Genomic DNA, 16809 nt, shown 5'->3' with positions numbered 1-16809 from the left:
ATATTTATACCTCTTTGCATAATATTGGGCCCTGACGAGTGTTACATACACAACAGAGTGTACTAATCTTTCAAAAATATACTGATTATGTTTCAAATTTCAATAGAACAATACTAAATGGATAGTGACTGATCAATCGGAGCTCGGAGGTTATACACTGGGTGACGGGTATTAGGACTTTAATTCTTAGTATCCACAATAGAAAGATCTTCCTGGAATGTTTCGCCCGTTGAGGAATATGCCTCAAGTGTCAATCCTCCCATACGGTCTGGAACTAACTCAATAGCACTTGATGTTCATCTTCCTGGTTTATATATGTTTGCCGGTGGACCATAGCCGCTCTTTTATATTTCTTTCGTGTGCCGTACGAGGTTAAGCACTGCTTTGAACGGGTCCGTTTTAAATTTAGACCGACAACTATCTGTTCATGGCAATATTCAGCAAAGGCTTAGCACTGAGTGACGTGGTACTCACCGTATAAAAGATGGCGTTACAGCGCCGAACGACAACCCTACTTCAGCACACAGGAACTACCAGTTTGGATAATAGAGCTATACTAACCTTATCCAGAAACTTGAAGGAATTCAATTCATAGGCCATTTTTTTTTCTTTCGGACTGATCGTTTATTATTGGCCAGACCGATTTAGTCTCGAACAGCCTTACTCAGAAAGCCCTCTGATGCTCATTGCGCAATTGCGATGACGTATTACTGGCACAGAAACGTTGGCGTTGTGAAGATTTTATAATCAAGGATGAATCCAATCAGACTAGAGCTCGCAAACCGGGGCTTCTAATCTTGATTTTACTACCTATGAAACCAAAGTTCGGTGCTAGACAATGATGCACCAGTTTTTAGTGAAGATACTGTTTCAAAGTTTACCAAATATCAGATCACCCCATGATCTTCACACAGCGCAATGATCTAAACCGGCTATCGATTTATAACCTATCGGAATTTATGCGAATCCCGCTAGCTTGGGATATGTATGTACGCTCAAGGAATTCTGTGGTGTTGCCTTGCATAAGAATATCTCTATGACGAGTACATTCGCTTTAAGAGCGCGGGATGAGGCCAACGATCGATATGGCATCTTCTAGAATACAAAAACTAGGCTAGACCAAATGTCTCATCTCATTCAACCAGATTTTTGCGCCTTCGTGCCACACAGCCTCGTATCTCAAAAATACTGCCTACACTTTTGATACTCTACCACCAGTCTTGTTATTTATACAATCCCAGCCTCATTCACTACAATCACGAAACCTCACTCGAGCATCCCAGCGCACACACGTGAGCTCTCGGCTGAAACCCCCCAACTCGAGCACATCAGGTCAATCAGTCAATTCAATCAGTCTGTGCGCCCCCAAAAACAAACAAATGCCGGAGATTTGGAGACGAAGCTCCCGGCCCTGGTACACCGAGTTCCCATATGAACTAAATGACCTTTATCCCCCATCGCCTGAACCTCCATATTAGCGAGGACCTTCTCGTTCGCCTAAATTTGGGATGGGTTTTTTTTGTCTAGATCCAGACCTCATATCGGCCAAGACCACCAAGACACCACACCGCACCCCTGGTAAGCAACCCCTGTCAATGACAACGCGCTGTCGTGAGCCGTGGCCAACGAATGGTGGAAGCTGAGAGGGGGGTCTCAGCTCCAGCTCATCAAGTGGGCGGAGGAGGGTGGGGGAAACAATTGCTGGCAGATTGGATACGGGGACACGACAGGCAGAAACGGTTGTTTAATTCCCCCTACATACCACCATACCGATATGACATTTACATTACACTTACTAGTGCGCCTACTAGCTCTCTCTCGGCGCAGAGCACTGGTAGAGAGATCGAGTCGTAGGTAGAGCTTCTGGTGGTGGTGGTTGTGGGCGCGAAATAAATGAGCGATCTACACGGCCTCGCTCCGGATACGGACGGGTAAGCTGGGATAAACGATTCTCTCCCGATTTCCCTTGACTCGTCGGTCGTGTCCCTCTGTCTCTCGTTCGTCTCATCTGCCTCTGTTTCGTTCTTTATATACATCTCAACTCGCACCTCCTCCCACAGCTGTAGCCGCCATGTACGATGATGATGCAGTCCTTTCCCAAAAACCATCAGCACAACTAAGGATCCCTACACCTACACCCACAACGCGCATATTTCCTCTGATTCGCCCAGTGATCGGCCAGTCGTCATCGAGGGAACCGGGTAGCCCACACGCTGGCGGACACGCGAACTAATTGCCCTTGTGCTTGCTTGTGGGGGGGGAGGGAGGGTTGTAGGCTTCCTTTCTCTCTCTCTTTCTTTCTTTCTTTCCTGCTTGCTTGACTTGTTAAGTTCGTGTGTTATTTCAGGAGTAAGGAGGGCTGTCTTTTTTTCTTTCATTTATCTATTTGCGATAGTTTTTTATTTTATTTTTATTGCCTTGTTCGAGCCGCTGCATATACACTGGCAGATATCACGGACATACATACAGGCAGGCGGACAGGCAGACAGACAGACATACATCATCAAGCATTCAGTCAGTCAGTCAGTCCAGCCCAATCAGTCTTTCAATCAAGTTATACAATACGAATTGTGCTACTGAGCATTCCTTGAGAGGCCCGTGTACTCTACAATAATCTGAATCTTCTCCCCCCAGACCAGACCAGTCTTCATCGTAACGTCCGTCACCTCCGAGAGAGATAACAATTCCCTACCTGTGCACAGCTCGTCCCTATCACTATCACTATCGGTTTCACTATCACTTACCTCCATAATGACGTCTCTCTTTCGCCCCTCCAACCCCTCTCCACTCACTTCACAAACCCTTATGTCGCCCCCAGAAACCCCAATCCTTCAAACTCTCCCTATCCAAAGCCACTACTACCGCCCCCCTCGGTCAACCCTAACATCGCCGGCCCGTAGCAACATCTCTAGTCCCGCCGGATCGCCGACCCGCACATCCCGGCAGACACGGATACAAAGCCTCCTCGCCAACGACCCGCTGCTATCTCGCCTAACCCCGGCCACGATCGCTCGGCTCTCAAATGACCCAGAATTCGGCTTCACACCCGCAGAAAAAGAATGGAGTATTCGCGCCGCGGAGGGTATCGTGAGAGTCGGGGAATGGCTGCGCGAGGTCGAGGGCTGGAATGTGCAATGGAGACGATCAAAGGGTCGGGACGCCGGCGATGGATATCTACCGCCGCGGCCCAAGAAACGAAGGAAAGTCAGTATAATAAGTGTCGGAACCGAGATGGGATCCATTGCGGAGGAGGATGAGGAAGGCGAGGATTCGGAAGAGGAGGAAGCGAGGAACCTGTTGATAAAAAAGAGGAACTCAAAACCGCCCACGCCATATCAGTTGAATCTGCAGAAGCAACGGGCGGGTACAGCTGTGACACCCTCAAAGGGTAACAGGCCACTTTATGACGAGTACGACGGAGAGTCCACGGACGAGGAGGATGAGGAGGAAATTGACGAGAGCGAGTACTGCGGCTCGCTGAAAAAAACTACGATCGAGCAGTATCTCGAAAGGATTGAACAAATCAAATCCGAGATCGAAGAGCTTGACGTTGAAGCCCTCAAGAGCAAAGTCCTTGGTAAATTACCCCTGTAAACCCTCATATATCGCTCTTGATCTAATTAATTAACCCATCGCGTCAGCATATCGCACCGGAATATCCAACCCACTTACCGATTCCTCGGCCATCATCACAGCCATAACATTACAACTCCTCCCGCCTCTACATCGCCTCACAAAATTGCTCTCCGTCTGGGCGGTCCGACTTGCGGTCCTCCGACTTGTACCTGTTTTCCTGCGATGGCTCCAGATCGCAAAAGACTCGCTCGACGCTGGATACGCGGCGATCAACCACCCTAGCATAGCGCCTTCTCAGGACACATCCGATGACGAGTGGCGCGGGCTGGAAGAATCGACATTCGGACTAATGCAGGAAACTATTACAGCAAAGGTCGCGACAGCCGGCAGACTGATGGATACTATGCTGGATGCACTGGAGGGCCGCGAAGACGTTTTGCCGGACCTGTGGATCACGGAGTTAGAGGACGTTGAGGAACGGGTGGGTGCGTGGGAGATGGACGGTGAACGGGTTGTCATTGCCGGGAAGTTAAGGCTGGAAGAGCTGCGACAGAGGGAAACAAAGAGGGAAGAGCTGTTACGAGAGATGGAAAGAAATAGACTCGTTGAAGAGCAGGAGAGGTACGCGGAGGAAGCAAGGGGCGCCGAGTGCGTGGCAGAGAGCGTCATGGAGCGTGCCGAAGAGACAGAGCGAGGTCTCCGGGAAGCAATGGAGGCAAATGAGGATGTCACAGAGAATATCGAACTTGTCGGAGATAATTACGATGAGGACGCAAGTGGTGACGAGAACGACTATGAGCCCAGAGAGATGGATGAGTTATTAATGAGACTCGAGGGCGTAGAGAAGGATAGATTGTTCTCTAGGGATAATTCTGATAGTGAGGCGGAAGATGTGCGTCATGCCGACGTGTTTGAGAGATCAAGGAGAGGCCTTCGGATAGATGGGGGTGGAAGTAGCTCTATCGATGCATTCCCAGCGCTAGACCACGAGCTATCACTCGGAAACAACGCCCAACCCGAGGCATCAACAGCCTTCCACACACCCATGCCCACACCGGGCATTATGCAGGATCACGATCAGCTCCGAAAGGGCTCCACAGCAACAGACTACTACACTCCCATGCCCACACCTGGAATTATCACCGCACTAAACCAGGCAACAACCTCAGACTCTGATGGCTCCATAACACCCACACAATTCCACACACCTATGCCGACGCCGAGGGTTCCATTCCCCCCACAACCGGATTCAGAGGCCTCCTCTTCGCGCCGAGGATCCGCAACTCCTACAATCCAGTTCCCAGCATCTCTCATGTTCGGAGACCAACCGCCACTCCGGCGCCAATCTTCAACTCCCTTCCATACCCCAATGACTACACCAGCTCTCATGGCCGCATTCCAACACGGCCCGCCACTCCTCCGGAGACAGCCCTCAATGCCGTGTATGCCGGTCCCGAAACTTCCGCCAACAGCACAAGTTTTTGCAGCAACTGCCCGCCGCGAACCACCGTCTCCTGAAACACCAAAACGCGCGGAAGCCGAGAATACACAGGAGGAGGCAAAGGAGGTCAAAAAGACCACTCCCAAGCCCAAAGTCAATATCCTTGCCGCTGCACGCTCATTCTTCAAATCTCCAAAGGCAGAAAGTAAGAAAAGTCGCGCAAAGAAGGAGGAGCAGGCCAAGAAGGAGGAGGCGCGAAAGAAGGAGGAGGAAGAGCGGGAAATGATCGAGGCGGTCAACGCAGAAACCGAACGATTGTCAAAGCTGGAAGAGGCAGAGAGGGAACGCACCGAGAAGATAAATGCGGTCAAGATGAAGCTAGCGGAGGCAGAACGACTCAGAGAAGTAGAGCGGGCGGCCAGAGAAGTGGAGGAAAGGAAAAAGGTTGCGGAAGCCGAGCGCAAGCGAATGATAGAAGAGGAAGCGCGGGAAAGGAAGGCACGGGAAGAAGAACAGGAGCGATTGGCACAGGAAGAACTCCGTCTTAAGATTGAAGAGGAAGAGGAGGAAGAGCGTCTAAGACGGGCGTCGATTGAACGGGTATCTGCACTTGAGGCAGTTAATCTCGCTACCGATGCAGAGCACCAGAGACTCCTCGCTCAGGAGGCATCGATCATTGCAGAACAAGCTCGTCAACAAATGGCGGAAGAAGAGGAGGAACGAAGCAGACTGTTTGAAGCCGAAAAGCAAGCGCTACTTGAGCAGGAACGTATAGCAGAGGTTGAAAGGCTTGCTGTCGCCGAAGCTATGCGAGTTAAAGCCGAAGAAGAGGCAGAACGTGAACGCCGCGCGGAGATGGATAGACTCGCAGCTGAAGCCGAAGCCGAAGCTGAGCGTCAAAGACTCGCTGAAGAGGAGGCAGCGCTGGAACGGCAAGCTGAGTCTGAAAGACTCGCTGCCGTGGAAGAAGCTGCACGACTACAGGCTGAGAAGGACGCTGAAGCCAAGATCCTGCGATTGATTGCAGAAGAAAAAGAACGTGACAGACTGGCCGCTGAAGAAGCTGCTCACGTCGAAGCTGAAGAGCAAGCCGAAGCTGAGAGGCTAGCTGCTGCTGAAGCGGCACGTATCGAAGCCGAGGAAGAAGCCGAATGCTTTAGAATGATTCAAGAGGAAGCCGAAGCTGAGAGACTTGCTGCTCTTGAAGCGGCACGTATCGAGGCCAAGGAAGAAGCCGAACACTTTAAAATGATTCAAGAGGAAGAGGAACGTGAAAGACTCGCTTCCATTGAGGCTGCTTGTCTTGAAGCTGAAGAGGAAGCTGAGGCTGAACGTCTACGACTCATTGAAGAAGAAGACGAAAGACTCGCCGCCATTGAAGCTACCCGTATCAAGGGAGAGGAAGAAGCCGAAGATGAACGCCTACGACTAATCTTCGAGGAGGAGGAGCGCGAACGACAGGTAGAGGCCGAAAGATTCGCTGCCGAAGAAGAGCGCCAAAGACTCCACTTCGAGGAAGAGGAGCGAAAACGTCAAGCCGAGGCCGATGTCGCAGCAGAGCGTCTGAGACTCGCTAAGGAGGAATTAGAGGCAAAACGTCAAATAGAAGTTCAGAGAGTTGCGGCCGTTGCAATGGCCCGTCTGGCAGCCGAAGAAGAGCAGCGACGACAGGCGGAGATTGAGCAACTTGCCGCCGAAGAAGCTGCCAGGCTCGAGGCAGGACTCGCCGAGGAGGAAGCCGAGCGAGAGAGACAAGCAGAGGTTGAGAGACTCGCTGCGATTGAGGCCGAGCGCATCAGGGCTGAAGAGGAAGCAGAACGTCAACGTCAAGAAGAGGAAAGAGCTGCAGCCCTTGAGATTGCAAGGTTAGAGGCTGAAGCTGAGGAAAAGGCTGAGCGTCTACGGGTCCTTGAAGAGGAATCTGCCCGCCTCAAGGCTGAAGAGGAAGCAGAAAAACAGCGCCAAGAAGAGCTCGAGCGCCTCACCGAGATTGAAGCTGCACATATTGCTGAAGAGGAGCGACAAACTGAGATCCAACGTCTTGCTGTCCTAGAAGCTGAAGCCGTAGAGGAGGCTAGACGTGCAGAGGAAGCATCTGCCCACGCCCTGATGCAAGAAGCAGAGCGTACCCTCGAAGATGACCGCCGGAGGGCCATACAAGAAGAGGCTCGGATCAACGCTGCACTTCAAGCCGAAGCAATAAGACTTGCCGAAGAAGAAGCTGCGCGCCAACGTCAGGCCGAACTTGAACTCCTTGCCGTTATCGAGGCCGAAAACGCTGCACGGGAGGAAGAAGAACGTCAACGCGTGTTCAAACTTGAAGATGAACGTCGCAAGGCTATTGAGGAAGAAGCTCGACGGAACGCCGAGTTTCACGCTGATGCAGTCAGACTTGCCGAGGAAGATGTTGCGCATCAGCGCAAAATTGAACTCGAGCGACTAGCAAAGATCGAAGCCGAACGTGCTGAGCGAGAGGAGGAAGAACATCAACGTATGGTAAAGCTTGAAGTTGACCGTCTCAGGGCCATTGAACAGGAAGCCGAGAACGAGCGACTCATAACTTTGGAGCTTGATCGATTGAAGGTCGAACAGGAAGCTGAGATTCAACGTCTCGCTGCTCTGGAAGCATCCCGTCTTGAGCTCGAATCTGAACAAATTGCCGCTATCGCAGCTGCTGAGGAGGCTGAGCGTCAACAGGAAGAGCAGGTAAGACTTGCCGCCGAAACTAAGCAGAATAAATTAGCTAAATCAGAAGCACAGATAATCGCCGAAGCTCAGAGATCCGAGAACAAACGAGTCGCAGACCTAGATGACGTCCGTCTGGCTGCTGAGGCTGAAGTAGAGACTGAAATCCAAGCCGAACTCGAGAGACAATTGCAGCGTGCTATAGGCGACGAAGAAATTCAAAGAATGGTCAGAGAGCAGGAACAGAAAGATATGGAGCGCATAGAGGAGGAGGAGCGAAGGATCAATGAACAGATTCAACGACAAATGGCTGAGCAGCAGGCAATAATTGAAGCAGAAGCAGAAACGGAACGCCAGCTCAACGCCCAGTTACAGATGGAAGCTCGGGAGGCCATTGCTGAAGCAGAAAGGAAGAGGGAGAAGGAAGACGAAAATATACGTCGACAACTTGCTACTTTCAACGATTCAATGGACTCTGATGATGAAATGCAATTTCAGCTGATTTCTAAGATCAAACGGGTAGCCCTTGAGGCAGAAGCTGAATACCAGAGACAACAAGCCATTGACGAGAAAGAACAGAGGAAAATGATTTCCGAGTTTGAAGCAAGATTCAAGGCTGAGGAGGAGATGCAGGATAAAAAGCTCGCCGCAGAACTAGAACGAGAGCGTCTCCAAGCCCTTGAGCAAGAACGGCGTTGGGAGATTAACGAGGAAGCAGCATACAAGCAGGCCACGCAAGAGGAAGAGAAGATCCACCGGCAGATCGCCGCTCAAGAGAGGAGATGGGCCCACGAGGAAGAAATAGAAAAGAAGCGTTTTGCACATGCCGAAAATGAATCGGGCCTCACTTTCGAAGAGATGGATCTCCAAAGACGTCTTGCTGAAGATGAGCGGCAAAGATTAGAAGACTTGGCTTTGGTGAAGCGGGAGCAGGAGCGATTCGCGGCCCAAGAAGCAGAAAGACTTGCAATGGAGCAGCGAATTGAAAATGATAGGCTTGAGGCGGAGCGGTTGAGGGAGGAGGAAGAAAGGCAGAGGCAGGCACAGTTCTCGAACCACCGTAATCCCAACTCAGAGAGAGATTTCCTCTCGGGAGATGATATTACCGAGGATTACCAAGATCTTTCGCTCACTAAACTTCCTTTCAAAGAGTCCGATGAGGACTCCGGGAGTCTTGGGAGTGAGAATATGGCATATGCGGAAGCACGGAAAAACCAGCCATCTGTTCCTCCATCTATAACCTTAACACCTATATCTTCACGATCATCATCTGTTCTGCACCAGACAAAATACAAAACTCCCGAAACGAATAAGGAAGTCCCACCTACACCATGGTCACAAGAATCAACAAGCCCAGAAATCTCCCCGGATATGTCAAAATCACAGGGAAATATCTCTGAGTCATACTCGGATCTGGAGGAAGATCTGGTAGCAGTCGAGAACCTAGCCGCTCACCTCTCTTTACAAAAAGCACTCAATGGCAATGGTAAGTGTTTTTTATCCTCTTGTTGGCAGTATACTGACTTTTCTAAGATGATTCGGGAGAATATGAACTTCCTCAGACTAGGCAAAGCTCCGATCAAGAACTATCGGATAGTTCTTTTGACGGCCTGCCTTGTATCCTTATAGCTCCCTCAACACCTGGGGATAGGTCCGATTTTGAAGATACAGGCACACCCAAAACTGCCAATGGGACATGGGATAATGTAGCAAACTCTCCCGTTTTCGAAGATGACAGCCCATCAGGTTCGTACGCCGGCGGATCTTCCCCCTCCAATCTGAGAATCGACGCGAACGGCTATCCTACGGAGGATGACGATGCAGAAGACATCTCAGATTTTGAAGTGGCGCCTGTTGCAACGTCTACACCAAAGCCCAAGAGGCGGCCAGGGACGTTAGGTGGACTGGATAGTATTACGGAAGTCCAGACGCCTTACTCGCCCCGTGATGGAAGTTTTCCGTCAGACACTCATGCATTTGGTACACCTTCAAAGAAGTCAGGGAAATCAGGCGATCTGATGTTGAAAGGAGGACTGAGTGTGCAAGATAGCCCAAGCGCTAGAAGACGCTCCTTCAACGACAAATTCAAGGTGGGGCCTATCAGTTTGGATTTGGGGCTTGGAAACCGGGAAGCTTCTACGCAAAATAGGGTATGTAACCTGAGTTCTGATTTACAGAATTATATTGACACAGATAAGTTTGCCAAGCGGAGCACCACCCCCGAACCAAAGGCTCCTATAAAGGTCGAAAGATCACAAAAGCTGATCAGAAAGGCCCCACTTGACATGGCAAAGCCAAGATCTCTTTCTTCGACTGGACACTACATCTCCCCGGGTTCCACAGTGAGGACGGGATCCAGGTCTCCGACAAAAACTCCAACAAAGACAGGGCCTGCACTTAAGGCCATTCGTCGTCCACACAAGGAGATTGACAGTGACGATGAGGGATCCGTCATTAGCGAGCAGCGATGGGCACGGTCAAACGAACTCACCCCCGACCGCAACTCATCTCCTCCTACGGATATTGGCGTGCCAAGGCTAAACGTTCAGAAGAGACAAATTCCTCGGCCAGCGAAGATTGATACTGTCACACCAGAAAGGAGCAGGAAATTGTACCAGAAGAACCCGCAAGATGATGAAGATGGTTCTCAGTCGTTTACCATGACCCCAAAATTGGAGTTCCCACAACCAAGTCTGGACGATAAGGTCAATGATATTTTGACCTCACTTAAATCCCCGATTCGTCTTACGGCTTCGAACCTCCAGAAGCTTACAGAGGCGTCGAAACGATCAGGTCCTTTGAGGCCGTTTGAGCTCCCTCCTTCTAGTATACCAGCACCAAAATCTGTCGCCGGCAGCTCCGTGGTCTCTGATGCTACCGGATTTGCCCCTCGTGGTGGTAGAAGGCACGTGTCTAATGCTTCAGCTGGTATCGAACTTTACCATCTCCACCGTGATAACGGTCAGGCACCTATCAAGCTTTACATTCGTCTTGTAGGAGAGAGAGGCGAGAGGGTTATGGTCCGTGTTGGTGGCGGATGGGCCGACCTGGCTGAGTATCTCAAAGAGTACGCCGCACACCACGGATCAAAGAGACGAACTGTTTCCGGAGGTGGCATTGAGATTCAAGACCTCGGCGGTGGTGCACAGCATCACTCACTGCACGCAGCCAGATCCAGATCATCCCTGCGAAGCAACAGTCCCGCTCCAGGCCAAAGCAGGTCGGGCTCACCGCCAGGAGGCCGCTCCCGTTCCGTTTCAGCGGTGGGTCTTAGATCCCGCTCAAACTCGGCACTGGGTGTCAGGCCCGGCTCGTCATTGGGCAATCGCCCTGGTTCATCATTAGGCAATCGTCCGAGTTCATCAATGGGCAACAACCGTCCAGGGTCATCATTGGGTGTTCGAGGACGGGAACGAAGTTCATCTCTCGTCCAACCAGCAACTGTCAATAGCCCGCCTACCATGCGAGGTGGTCATGACGGAACCAAGGACCGCCCAACTTTGACGCCATTCCAGCCCCTAGCATACCAAAGACAGTGTGCATTTAGTCCCCAAAACGGCATGTCACCGCCCAGCGGAATCCGGCCGCCCAGCAGAGGGCAATCCGCAGTTCGACCACCAAGCAGGGGGCAAGGAGCAATCCGACCGCCCAGTCGGCAGGGCGCACCACCGCCAGTGAGTCGACCAGGATCTTCACACGGCGCTCTCCGGCGATCTGCGTCCCGCTTGTCATTTAGCGAGTCAGCGTTTGACCCGTCCGAAGCTGGCAGCTCAACGGAGGCACCACCACCCAAACCGTTGGGTCTGGCTGGGCCGAAGGGCAAGAACACTGTTATTTCCCCACAGGACCAAGCGTGGGTTGACGGGATGATCGGCGAGGTCCGAAAAGTGAGCGCGCGAAAACGCAGGTTGACGGGCGGCAGCGTCAGCGGTGAGATGGGGCTGGGAGATGAGCCCTTTGTTATTCCGGGAGAGTTAGTTGAGGTGCAGCCGGGGGTGCAGCAGCTGCAGTTTGGGTCCCCTAGGTTGGAGATGGGAGATTTGGGGAAGCAGGGAGGAACGAGAAGAGTTTTTCCGAAGAATACTTGATTTGGGCGATATAGAATTTTGAACTTGTACCTTTTTTTTTTTTTTTTTTTTTTTTGCATATTGGTTATAGTTAATACGGAGGTGTTTATTAAGGGTGTTTTATTTATTTTCTTATTCATTGGGGTTTTTCTTTCCTATCTACATATGGTTTCAGGAGCAACCTTTGAGCGATTTTGGGATCTTTTTTTTTTCCTTTCTCTTGCGGGTTTTATTATCGTTTTTTCCTTTTGTTGATTGCATTATATCTATTTCTCTCCTTGCTTTGCGATTGTGTTATGGGTGAAAAACTGCATACATAGAAGTACACAAAAAATCCAACATATTTGGGGGTCACATCACATCATGTAGTACTCCTTCGGCGATATACATTTCATTTCCTAATCTCACCGTCGTGTGGGGGTTGGTTCCTTGACATCTGTTGATCAATTGACTTCTCTCACTTTCCGCATCCAGAGCGACGGATTTCCCACTTTGCTTTTTCCGCAACACGTGGGGTGCTAGATTGACTGAGACCTGACCGAAACCGAGACTGAGACTGAGACCTACATACTTTCAACACGTAGCCTCGCGTGCAGAATTATCTTTCTGTATGGGTGTGGTTGCGGATGTATATGTAGGTCGGAATATCTACTCTGGAGATAGTTAGATGCACACACAAGTTATTTAGCTTTCTTTGCCTTTTTCTGCCTTGCTGTTATAATTTTCTATGCGATGGATGCATAGGTTTTGCCTTGTTCTATGATTCATCACTATAGGTAGGTACGGGTTTATCTCAACGGTGTCAACGCTTTCTTGGTCGAGAGTAGACGCTTGCATAACATACATGTATACTACATGTAATAACCTCCACAGCTTTTATGCACCCATTCTGTTCTCGAGAAGAGGCAGAGGCGGCGTTTGATTGGTGAGCTAGAGAGTGGGGGAAACCAGGTTTTTGACACAAAATAAGTTGATATGGGGTCTGCATAACTGGATCCGAGAAAGACGCTAGAGTAACCGGAGATGTGGAAGATGTGACTTCATGTTTATGTAGCTAAATCTATTCAAGAAGACTAGAGAAGCATGTACTCTACTCTACATATGTGTACCTACATGTAGCCTACTCTAGACATCTAGCTCCGTGGCCAATCGAACTACCTCCATCTCATCTATCATTTTTTCTCTCTCCGCTAAAGCCTCTAGCAGTGGTCGCCGAATACTACTGTGCCCGCTCTAGAGCGATTGAAGTACATCAGTGGGGTATACGAGGTGAGTTCAGCTGGGTGTAGTAGTATACTGGTACCAAATGGTGATAGAGACTTATGTAGGTACTAACTGACAATACTTCATTAGGCACAGTACCAACATCAGAATAATTTATGCCACCCCAGGTACATTTCGCATGTAGGCCAGGCTATCAGCAATACATACTTGTATATACCAAGAGCGCTCTACTCGATACACACACATCCGCTGCATGCAGCAAGGGTGAATTATGCATATGTTTCGTATGTATGCAATCGATCTAAGAAAAGTACTAACGTTGGAACAGTTTGAAGCCATGGAAAGGTAGCGTACATATTCTGCATGTTATTTCCCCTGCTGCAGTGCAGCGGAGCGGAATTGGGTTTCTTTGGTAGAGCACATACGGTAATTAATATAATAAGCTTAAGGAGTGCCTACCTACCACACCGGTCACTAACTAGAGTAGGTGGATATGCAATTGCACCACCACCCCACTAGAGCGCATAACCTATATACTTATGTCCCCTTTTCTCCAGCCTTAATTTTCTCCCACCATATGCACGCATCTATCCCGGGCCCGACCAGCCTGTCCCCAGATCTGCCACCCCGAGCCGTAACGTATGCGCGGGGTGAGATCCCCCTTGCGGGCATCCGGGGTTGAGCGAGGAGGTGGGGAGAAGGCATCCTTCTTCTTCCTCCGTGGAGCTCCCTGGAACTTCTGCAGTAATAACTCTCACTATTATACATAACAGTCCAGACCTCAACCAGACCACCGAAAACTCGAGTGACACTTCATGCGCCAAGACAACCCAAGACACTTGCACCTCACCCCCGGTCTCCTTCCAGCCATCGACAGCACTGCGCGCAATGTTTGACCTCCCAGAAACTAAACGGTACTGCTGCCCACCCCTCTCTCCAAGCGCCCCCACTCCCGCCCACCCCGTGCGCACTCCTACTAACGAATTGGCCTCAGCGTCCGCCGCGCGGAGCTCTTCGACGACTTCACTCCAGCCGCCGACTCCCCCACCACCTCCGACACGCACACCCTCGACCTCGACCTCGACTTCGTCACCGTCGCGCCCCTCCCATCCGCCAACCCCGCCGACGACCCCGCCGACGCAGACCTCGAATTCAGTCTCTTCTCAGGCCCGCGCCAGACCGTAACCCTCAAAGAGGCCACCCCCCCTTGCGAAGAAGACCTCTGGGAGGCGCTCGCTCACTCACAGAAGCGCCCCGTCGCGCACTATGTTCTCAGTGAAGCCGACATGGCGCTGCGGCGGCAAGTGCTGCTGGCTGGTGGTATGATTGTTGAGGCCGACGAGGTGCGGGTCGGCGCGAAGGCTGTTTGGGTATGTTTCTGAGACATGTGGTGGTTGTGGGCGGTCTACTAATGCGCGAGCGGGAAATGATAGCCAGCTTGTAAAGTCCCGCATAAGGTTATAACTATTACGATGCGCGCGCAGCCGCCAGAACCGAGGGCGGATGGGAAGCACGGGAAGCCTAGTAAGAAGTCGCGGATCGCGATAAGGAAGGCGCAGCAGAAGATCAAGGCTACGGAAGAGGAGCGACAGCGGAAGATCGATGCGACGAAGAAGTTCGCAGGATTTCCGCCCGAGGAGAGGGCGAGATTGGAGAGGGAGGACAAGAGCAGGAAGAATAGGGAGAAGAAGGCAAAGAAAAAGGCTAGGGAAAGAATTAAGAAGTTGGCACTAAAAGCCGCTGCAGAAGGCGGTGATGTTGGTAAAGATGAGATGAAGGATCAGGATGGCGGCAGTGACAGTGATTCGGATTAGCTAGCGACTACTGACACTGATCCTATATAAATATTTTTATTCTCAATGGGCTGATGTTGTGGTGTTTATAAGCATTTTAACAACCAAAAACATTGTATCAAAAAAACTCAAAACTATCATTGAACCCAAGTGAAATTATTCGCCCAAAACCCATACCCTAACCCTACTACAACTACAATAACATTCTGATTTAGATCTTGACGCCATCCAAATGGTTCAAGATACCCTTTGCTTGCGCACTCTTCCAGAATGTCCCGTTGGGGAATCCAAACTCCTCCATACTTTCCTTCTTCATCTCCACCGAATAACCTGGGTCCTTAGGTGTAGTGTAGTATCCGTCCTTGATGACAGACGGGTGCAAGAAGTGCTCATGTAGATGGTCAACATACTCCAGCAGTGACAGCTTGCCTGATACGCACACGTAGTCAATCGTTGACAGATGCTGGGTGTACTCTGGTAACCCGACACCACCGGAGTGGGGTACAATTGGTACGCCGAACCTTCAGTTATGTTAGTTTACCCTTCTTATCTCAAGGAGGCAAGGGGAGTAGATTGCTTACTTCTTCGCCATCAACAGCACTGCCAACACCTCATTCACACCGCCCATCCTGCATGCATCAATCTGACATACATCGATCGCCTGTGCCTGCAGCAACTGCTTAAATATGACCCGGTTCTGGCACATCTCTCCTGTCGCAACGCCAACGCCCAAAGGTTTCAAGGCCTTGCGGATCGCTGCGTGCCCAAGAATGTCATCGGGTGAAGTTGGCTCCTCAATGAACCAGGGACGAAACTCGGCGAGCTGCTTCATGTACTCAATTGCCTCTGGCACCGACCAGACCTGGTTTGCATCCACCATGAGGATGTTTCCGCTGTCGTAGCCAATGATGTCACGGGCAATGCGGAGGCGCCGGCGATCTTCCTCGACGGAGCCACCAACTTTGATCTTGAAGTGCTTGTAGCCCTGTTCGAGAGTTTCTTGAAGGAGGCTACGCATTTTGTCTTCGCCGTAGCCTAGCCAGCCTATATTTCACCCACACACGATCGTTAGATCTCAACTCCCTTGGGAACATACAAGGCGGAAATAGCACTTACCAGCACTGGTAGTATAGGCGGGCACGGCTCTATCCACACTCGCCTCTTCAATTCTCCTATCTTTGCCTTCCAGTGTCTCTGTCAACATCTTCACTGCCTCCTCCGGTGTGATTGCATCCGTAATATATCTGAAATCAATACACCTCACAAACTCCTCGGGTGTGAAATCGGCCACCAGCTTCCACAACGGCTTATCCTCCGTCTTAGCCCACAGATCCCACAACGCATTAACCACAGCTCCGAGAGCCAGGTGGATAACTCCCTTCTCGGGGCCAATCCATCGCAATTGCGAGTCGGCAACCAGATGACGCCATGTGCGACCCATGTTAGCAGTGAGCGCCGACAAGTCGTGGCCGACGAGGCGCTGAGCGACGTGGTGGATCGCAGAGCAAACTACGTCGTTTCCGCGGCCGATAGTGAAGGTCTTTTACAATAAATGTTAGCTATATAGCTAATTTTAGCTTTAAAGGGTAAATAACGCACCATACCGTGGCCTTCGAAAGGACCATCGGTTTTTAGGATACAGTATGCTGCAGAGTAGTCTCCAGCATCGTTCATGGCATCTGATCCGGTTTTATCGAGTGATGTCTATTTCCATCTCATCAGTATCTTATATCATATTCTCATCCTAGTTGGGAAGGCAAAACATACTGGGAACCGAACATCCCGTGATTCGAAAGCTACAATCTTGACCATATTGTCTGACTTATGTTCGGTTCTGTAGCTTCTGTTGTATAAAATATAAACCCTCAATTGTAAGAAATGCTATTGACGACTATCGCGACAACTTCAAGTAAATGGACTGTATTTTTATAGCTTCACTGCCTAATGCGGGGTCATCGCATACCCCGCGGGTCGGTAGAGCTTCGGAGGAATGAGCATTCAGGAACAACCAGCTTGCGAGCAA

The 16809-nt window shown here is 50.6% G+C and overlaps 3 protein-coding genes across 3 annotated transcripts; 2 read left to right on the top strand and 1 right to left on the bottom strand.

Annotated features, from left to right (window-relative positions):
* Positions 1-2751: 2751 nt before the first annotated feature.
* Positions 2752-11790, top strand: H6S33_012305 (uncharacterized protein; the record flags this gene model as incomplete). The annotated part of the gene is made up of 4 exons (XM_044844108.1): positions 2752-3577; positions 3642-9188; positions 9236-9852; positions 9901-11790. 4 exons carry the CDS (start codon positions 2752-2754, stop codon positions 11788-11790), a joined length of 8880 nt encoding a protein of 2959 aa, XP_044694954.1.
* An 857-nt stretch (positions 11791-12647) lies between these two features.
* On the top strand, positions 12648-14807 carry H6S33_012304 (uncharacterized protein; the record flags this gene model as incomplete). Its single annotated transcript, XM_044844107.1, has 9 exons — positions 12648-12694; positions 13026-13038; positions 13123-13257; positions 13322-13338; positions 13410-13419; positions 13481-13632; positions 13767-13907; positions 13988-14363; positions 14427-14807. 9 exons carry the CDS (start codon positions 12648-12650, stop codon positions 14805-14807), a joined length of 1272 nt encoding a protein of 423 aa, XP_044694953.1.
* Positions 14808-14997: 190 nt separating this feature from the next.
* On the bottom strand, positions 14998-16598 carry H6S33_012303 (uncharacterized protein; the record flags this gene model as incomplete). Its single annotated transcript, XM_044844106.1, has 5 exons — positions 14998-15307; positions 15368-15830; positions 15903-16326; positions 16386-16490; positions 16554-16598. The coding sequence occupies 5 exons, from the start codon at positions 16596-16598 to the stop codon at positions 14998-15000; spliced, it is 1347 nt and encodes a 448-aa protein (XP_044694952.1).
* Positions 16599-16809: the final 211 nt, after the last annotated feature.

Source organism: Morchella sextelata (assembly GCF_020137385.1).
Source record: "Morchella sextelata strain SCLS chromosome Unknown scls_8, whole genome shotgun sequence".
NCBI classification, from domain to species: Eukaryota; Fungi; Ascomycota; class Pezizomycetes; order Pezizales; family Morchellaceae; genus Morchella; species Morchella sextelata.
Note: the sequence above shows the minus strand (reverse complement) of the source record. Positions and strands in the feature narration are given on the sequence as shown.